This window comes from Triticum urartu, chromosome 1A (assembly GCF_056163025.1).
Source record: "Triticum urartu cultivar PI428250 chromosome 1A, HENAU_Tu73, whole genome shotgun sequence".
Taxonomy (NCBI): Eukaryota; Viridiplantae; Streptophyta; class Magnoliopsida; order Poales; family Poaceae; genus Triticum; species Triticum urartu.
The window spans coordinates 554039224-554047096 of record NC_141873.1 but is presented as its reverse complement, the minus strand read 5'-3'; the positions used below and the strand labels follow the sequence as shown (position 1 = coordinate 554047096).

General features: G+C 44.9%; 1 protein-coding gene across 1 annotated transcript; it reads left to right on the top strand.

Moving 5' to 3' along the window:
* Positions 1-1566: 1566 nt before the first annotated feature.
* LOC147992611 (uncharacterized) lies at positions 1567-7507 on the top strand. The gene is made up of 5 exons (XM_087539085.1): positions 1567-1675; positions 2289-4987; positions 5076-5376; positions 5443-5592; positions 6585-7507. Exons 1-5 carry the CDS (start codon positions 1567-1569, stop codon positions 7505-7507), a joined length of 4182 nt encoding a protein of 1393 aa, XP_087395211.1.
* Positions 7508-7873: the final 366 nt, after the last annotated feature.

Genomic DNA, 7873 nt, shown 5'->3' with positions numbered 1-7873 from the left:
TATATTAAGGAACGGCGGGAATACTAATTTAGGCATTGCCATTGTTCTCTACTATCTAGAACCTTTGAATCCGTTTGATTATAGCAGTTGCGGATGAGTAACAACATGAAGAAGACGTGCAGAAAAAATGAAATATTATATGATTAAATGGTGACAATAATTATGATTTCTTCTCCTATATTGCTTTTTTTTAACATCCTTCGGGTTTAGAAGACTTCATCTGATTTTGCATATTATCGGGTTAGGGACGTGAGATATTTTTCTCTCCCGTTGCATCGCACGGGCATATTTGCTAGTATATAGAAAAGTAACTAATGTTTGTTGCCAAAATTAGCATGTGTAAGTTTCTAACCAATACATTTAACCCGTTTACAAAACCTAGAAATAAGGATGTTTTGCAAGTTTTTGGAAGTGATTTCTGATATCTATTTATTTATTTTTGAGAAGGTTTCTTTTTAGCAAATATTCTTGAGAAGGTGAGTTCCAATAATTGATGGTCCAAAAATCCGCTTTCCTCCATCAGAAAAGAATAATCCGCCCTCCTTTAAGCCCATCTTTTTATTTGGGAAGTTCGATGGTATACTTAATTCGGGGCTCCTCGGTATTTTTAACTTGTTCGAAGATGGATCAACGATCAACGACGATATTTTATTTGGCAGGTGATGTCAACTGCTTGGATGATTCCAAGAGCTTAGTTAGGCCGATCAGCGATGCAAGCTTGACAGGGGAGCATCCACATGGATCGGAGGCTACTTCTCAAAGGCAGAATCCTCCTGCATGTCGACCAACAGCTTGATTAACGGGTCACATCACACCTACGACTAGGACAGGGGAGCATCGCACCGCCACAAGCTTAGCTAGGCCTTGAAATGCAAATGGGTCGCGTGACCCCATTCCGTCTCTCCCTGATTCGTAGCCCCTTTTCCGCTGGTGGACAAGTGGATCCTCCAGCTCCAGCTCCAGTTGGGTGGGTGCTCCATCAGCTATGAACAAGGGCGCTAATCGACGAAGGACAGAAGGGTTTTGTTCCGCGTATGACTCATTGCCCGTGCCTGCTAACGGCCTGATTTGCGCTGTCATGCAAAAGCAAGTTGTTCACTGCCGGCATTCGTAGTACATTGCCCGCTCGACACCAGAGTTGAAGAAAGCGAAATGTCTGCACTAGGCTACACATGACATGCATTGCACGGCGTGGAAAGGGAGATACGAGGGCGGGCAGTTGGAGCAGGGGTAGAAAGAAACCGAGGTAATAGCACCCCAGGTACTCTAACTTGCACCCAATGTGATGATTTAGTCCTAAAGTTGTAAAACTAGACCAAGCCATACCCTAACTTGCATCCAATGTGATGTTTTAGTCCCAGGCCAATGAGAACTCGCCAATTGGCTGCCAAGTGGCTTGGCCGGTCAGCGCGCGCATATTTGCACAAAACCCCTTGCCGTTTCTCTGAATGAACCCGCACTCACCCCCCCCACCTGAATTAAATCTGTCGGATACGAGTTCACGTCCGTTCGAGAGGGAGAGGTTGGTCGCTGTCGGGGCGACAGAGCTCACGGGCTGGCGAGGCGATGGTGACGTCAGCGACCGAGGCGTCGTCGCCACCGTTCGCCGGCGGCGTGGAGATGCCGGCATCTGCTCATCTCGTCCGGCCGTTGGGTGCATTCCCTCCTGATTACTGTGAGCTTGGCGCCCCGCCTCAGCTTTCTTTTCCTCCCTCTCCTCTCCTCTGCTTTGCTCCTCTGAGCTCGTCGCCTCGCCGTTTGCAGCTCGAATCGCGTCCATTTGTGCTCGAATCGGGGTCGTCTAGTTGTGTTTTTTGAGTAGGGTCATCTATGGCGAAGTGGCGCTAGGTTTTCGACCGATGAAATTAGGTTTGGGTTCGACACAATAGCTAGGGTTTATGGGGGACAAATTAGATGTTAATGCCTTTGTAGTTGCCTTTTTGTTCTGCTTTAGCCTGTACTCTACTCAAGCATCTGTTCGTGTTGTGAAATTTAACTAGTTTTTGCTGTTGAACATGTTCAGTTATCTGTAGTTCAGTGAATATGTTCAGTTAATGTATTTAACTGAATATGTTCAGTTACTGTAGTTAACTGAATATTTGCAGTTACTGTAGTTATCAGAATTTTGTCAAGTACTGTACTTATTAGAATTTTTTTCAGCTTACTGTAGGTAACTGAAAGGTTCAGTTAACTGAACCTTAAGCTATTGTTCAAGTATGCTAAATCTTTGTTTATTCAGTTAACTGAATATTTGTTTTTGAACTGATGCATCTTTGTTTTGAATACAGTGTGTGATGCAGCAAATGGAGAAAATGTGGACAGTCCATTTTTTACACTGGAACTTGAGCATGGTGGAATTTTCTGTGGCCCAATCAGAAACCTAGAGTACTGGAATCCTTCTGTTGAGGTGCTAGACTTTGTTGACTCTGGCACTTTCTCTTATTCATTCCTTAAACAACACTTGGTTTGGTTGGGATATCCTTTGAGTGAGCACATCATTTACTTGAGCAAACCAAATAAACCAATCTCAGATGGTTTGATCAGAATTAGCAGTGATGAGGATGTGCAGCATATGATAAAAGCTAGTGCTGAGCATAAGATGCTTGTAGTCATGGTTGACCATACAGATTTCATCAGCAACTTCAGGTCTGACTTGGTGTGCACATTGCCCCTATATTTCATAACATCAACAACAAGTTCTACAACAGCAAATGCATCCCCTTCCCATAGCCTAGTTTCAGTCTTTGTAGAAGATCCTTTGTCAGAGATTGCAGCAAATGGAACATGCCCAGAGATTTTGCTTATTGATGGTGCTGAGCAGAACTTGCTAACTGAAGATCCCTTGTTAGAGATTGCACCAATTGGAATAGACCCACAGAGTTTGCTTATTGAGGGTGCTGAGCACAACATGCTAACTGAAGATGGAGAAACAGTTATTGAAGATGTAGTTGTTTCGGATTCTGATTTCAGTGACAGTGACTATGACATAGATGATGGTGATGATGATCTTTATGATGACAACATTGACTTTGATGTTGATGAAGAAGCTAATCAGGATGAGGATGATGTGGAGCCTGAATACTTGCTTGAGGATGAAGATCTCAACCTATCAACTGAGCAAGCAGATGAACTTAGGTGCAAGTTTAAAGCTTTCAATGCAAAGGTGGACATGATTTCCCCTGTGTTTAAAGTAGGGATGGTATTTGCCGATGTGGTTGAGCTAAGACATGCACTGACTGCATATTCAGTTAGAAACAGAGTGCAGATCAAGAAGATAAATAATGATAAGAGGAGACTTGAAGCAGTTTGTGAAGATGGTTGCCCATGGTATCTGTATGTTGGCAATGACAACAGGACAGGGGTTTTTGTCATCAAGACTTACGATGGAGAACATGTGTGTCAGAAGAAATGGAAAATAAGGTCACTGACAGCAAAATTCCTGTGCAAGTATTTCATAAATGAGTTCAGAGATGACCAGAAGATGTCACTAGGTACATTTTCAAGAAAAATCACCAATGTATTTCATGTCACCCCTAACAGATGGAAGCTAGCTAGGGCAAGAACTACAACACTTAAGGAGATCCATGGTGATGAAGTAGAGCAGTTCAGTAGGCTTAGGGACTATGGTCATGAATTGAGGAATACCAACCCTGGATCTACATTTCTTCTGTCAACTGAGGTTGTTAGAGACAAAGACTTCCCACAGGGCAGGAAATGTCTGAAAACTCTATATTGGTCTTATGATGCATGCAAAAGGGGTTGGCTCAAGGGATGCAGGCCTATTATTTTCATTGATGGCTGTCACATGAAAAATAGGTTTAAAGGAGTGTTGCTTAGTGCAGTGGGTATTGATCCTAATGACTGCATTTTCCCCATTGCAATGGGTTGGGTAGAAGTAGAGTGCACTAGTTCTTGGGAGTGGTTTCTCACTACATTGAGAGATGACCTTAACATCACAAATACTGCTCCTTTCACTATTATGAGTGACAAGCAGAAAGGTTTGATCAATGCTGTGCAAAAAATCTGGCCAGATGCTGAGCATAAGTTTTGTGTTAGGCATATTTATCAAAATTTCAATAAGAAGCACAAAGGAGAGCAACTGAAGCAAGATCTGTGGGCCATTGCAAGAGCATCAAATAGGGTTAAGTGGAGCCAAAACTGTGAGAAAATGGATGGACACAGTGCAGCTGCTTTCCACTGGACTGAAAGACTTGATCCAAAGACATGGTGTAAATCATTTTTAGTGTCTTTCCCAAGTGTGATGCTGAACAATAACTATGAAGTATTTAACAGCTACATTCTGGAGGGTAGAGAGATGCCAGTGTTGTCCATTTTAGAATACATCTTTTACAAGATCATGCAAAGGCTAGTGAGTAAACAGAGAGAGGCCATAGAGAAGTGGGCAGGGCAGAGAATATGCCCAAAGATCAAGAAGAAACTAGACAAGAACACTGAGTTTGCTGCTAATTGCCATGTCTCTGAAGCTGGCCAACAATTGTTCAGAGTTCAGTCTGGTAACTCTAGTTATACAGTTGACTTGTGCTTGCACACTTGTGATTGCAGGAGATGGCAGCTCTCTGGAGTACCATGTGACCATAGTATAGCATGCTGCAGGGAGGAGATAATTGACCCAGAGACAATGGTTCATGACTGCTACAGTGTGGAGAATTATCTGAAAGCATATGGATACACTCTGGTTCCACTTAGAGATCCAAAACATTTGGAGAAACAGAATGGAGACAAAGTATATCCACCAGTTTTCACTAAACAGTTGGGAAGGCCAAAGAAAAACAGGAAGAAAACACCAGAAGAGAAGAGAAGCAGGAATGGTGTTAGATATCTGAACAAAAAAGGTGTGACAATGCACTGCTCAATTTGTGGCAGAGCTGACCACAACAGGAAAGGGCACTATAGGTGTCAGGAAGAACTAATTGCAGAAGGAGCAGAGCTTGTTGATGATAACTATGATGATCCAACATTTCTTCAGGTATGCTTCTGTTGCATCTCATTTTGCACAGTTGGCTCTAATGCATGAACTCCCTAAAATGAGCTTATCTGAACATCTTTCTTTGCAGAACATCTTTCCAAACAGGCCAGATCCTAGGTTGGATCCTACTGAGTCACCAACTAGTATGGTTTTTAACATGGCTAGCAGGGAAAGAGCAAGAAGACCTCCTCAAAGGGTCCATGGCCCACTGCCTGAGCTCTCTTCATTTGTTGCTGCTGCTAGGGCTGAAATACCACAACCCAGGGTGACTACAGAAATGAATATTGCTAGGCAGACAAGGGCAAGAACTGTAGCTGACATTGCAAGAGGAAAGAAAAGGAGAGGCAGAGGAGAGGTACATCCAAATGCAAGAAGAGGAAGGGGAGCAAGTGCAGTCTCAGCTCCAGGAAGAGGTGCAAGGGCAGATCCAGAGTCAGGAGAGGGAGCAAGTGCAGGTGCTGGGAGAGGGAGAGGAGCAAATGCAGGTGCTGGGAGAGGGAGAGGAGCAAATGCAGGTGCTGGGAGAGGGAGAGGAGCAAATGCAGGTGCTGGGAGAGGGAGAGGAGCAAATCCAGAAGCTGGGAGAGGAAGAGGAGGCCAAGCAGGTGAGAGGGCATAATGGCTGATGTTTGGAGATGACATTACCAGTCATATTCCTGACCTAAATGCTCCTCCTGATGATTTTCCTGCTGCCTGATCTAGTGGCATTTGTCAGCCACCATTTTTTTGACAAGGCCTATACTTATGTAACTCATAAACTGGCCTTTTTTTGTTATGTCAAACTGTGGCATAAGTTGCCTCATTTTTGGTGGCAAAATGTGGCATATATTGCCTACTTATTTGGATGGCAAACCATGGCATACATTGCCCTTTTTGTAATTAAATATTATAATTAGGAGTTAACTGAATGTTGGAAGATATGTGAATGTTGCAACATATCTGAATGTTGCTGTTCATTGAATTTTGCTTGTTCACTGAAAAAAAACTTGAAAAATTGTTTTGGAGTAGAGCTTGTTCACTGAAAAAAAACTTGAAAAATTGTTTTGGAGTGAATACTTATTTGTTTTGGAGTGAATATTGCTGCTGTTAATTAAAAAGAATTTTTGAAAAAAATTGTTTGCCCTGGGCATCAAACCCAGGACCTGTGGATAGCTAACCTAACTGCATTGCTAGTGTGATAGTAATAGTGATTTGTTTAGATGGTGCCACACACTGTAGATAAGCAGACCCACGAGTTCTGAATTTAGCTGAATTTTGTTGTGTTAACAGAAGTGAATTTTGCTGCTTTTTACTGAAAATAAACTTTATAAAATGTTTTGGAGTGAATACTGCTTATGTTAACTTAATACTTATCTATTTTGGAGTGAATACTGTTGTTGTTAATTAAAAAGAATTTTTATAAAAAAATGTTTATCCTGGGCATCGAACCTAGGGCCTGTGGATAGCAAACCTAACTGCATTGCCAGTGTGATAGTAGTAGTGATTTGTTTAGGTAATGCAACGCACTATAGTTAAGCAGACCCACCGTTCCACTAGCTCGGTCGCTCCGCCGATTCGGTTTCCTAGGCCTTTAAAGCCAACCACCTCACTCCACTAGCTCAACTCCACTCAACTCCACCTCGTTCCCAGTCCACCCACGTCGCACCTCGCTCCTCGGACTCCCCGCTACCCCGCTCCACCAAGAAAACCCCCGCCGCCGAGCTCCACGCCACCGCCGCCGCCATGGACAACACCCCCGCATGGCAGAGGGCCATCGAGGATCTGGCCAGCGACGACGATGCGCTCCGCGCGGACCTGAAGGAGATAGCAAGATGGTTCCCGTCCGGCGAGATGCTCCTCCACCACGCGCGCGGCCTCGTAAAGGTCATGACTGACGACGAGAAGCGTCGCGCCATGCCCGCACCTGGCGTCGCTCCGGTCCTGGTCTTGCGCTTCGCAATGACCGAGACGCGGTCGGACGATCCGAGGCAGCATGCGCGGTGGTGGATGTACCGCTTCGCCACCACCCCGTCGTCGCACCCGGATCCATTCCGCGTTGCCTCTAGGATGCAGTGCGTCGAAGACGTCGTCCTCGCCCTCCCCGCGCCGGTCAACACAGCCTACTGGAACCGCTTCAACCCCGACCTGCTCGTCCACGACGACGTCTCCGACATCCAATCCTCCTCCGACGACGAATCCTACTCCGACGACTTCGACTCTGACTCTGGCTACATGCCGGATGGCGAGTCTTTAGGTGAGGAGGACATAGAGGTGGTCGTGCTATCTGACGACGAGCCGGACAACGTCGTGATGCTGTCTCCCGTCGTCGCCGGCAACGAGGGCGACAGGGAGCTCCCCATTGACGTGGACCTGCTGCCAGAGGTCCCTGACATTGTGAAGCAAGAGGTGGTGGAGGAGGTGCTAGCGGAGGTGGTGGACGGGCAAGCACGGGAAGGATCGAAGAAGAGGAAGAAGCCGACGAAGATTCCAGTTTCAGGGGAGGTGCGCCGCTCCCAGCGTCTGAAGCAGCTGAAGAACTGAAGACTGCTGAATGTAGTTAGGTATGCTCAGTAGCATATAAGTTAGCATATCAGTTAGTATTTAGGTGTGCATCACTTAGTTCTGAGCACATAAGTTATCTGTAGTTTCGAATGGGCAACTTTTGCTGCATGTGGAGGGTGAAGGAGATCTTAGTTTGAGCTACTTTTGTTCTGTGTTGAACTACTGCCGCAACTGCATGTGGGTTGAACTTATGCTGCAAGTACCTAAGTTATATGTATGTTGCTTTCATATGTTGTTGTTCCTGTTGTCAGTTGAATATGCTGCTTTTGGTATATGTTGCTTTTATATGTTGTTGCTGCTGTTGTTAGTTGTATATGCTGCTACAAAATGCTGCTGTTTAGTTAA

Coding starts and splice junctions, on each gene's coding strand:
- LOC147992611 (XM_087539085.1), top strand. CDS start 1,567: ATGGTGACGTCAGCGACCGAGGCGTCGTCGCCACCGTTCGCCGGCGGC. Junction 1,676..2,288: donor TGCATTCCCTCCTGATTACT/GTGAGCTTGGCG, acceptor TTTTGAATACAG/TGTGTGATGCAGCAAATGGA. Junction 4,988..5,075: donor ATGATCCAACATTTCTTCAG/GTATGCTTCTGT, acceptor CTTTCTTTGCAG/AACATCTTTCCAAACAGGCC.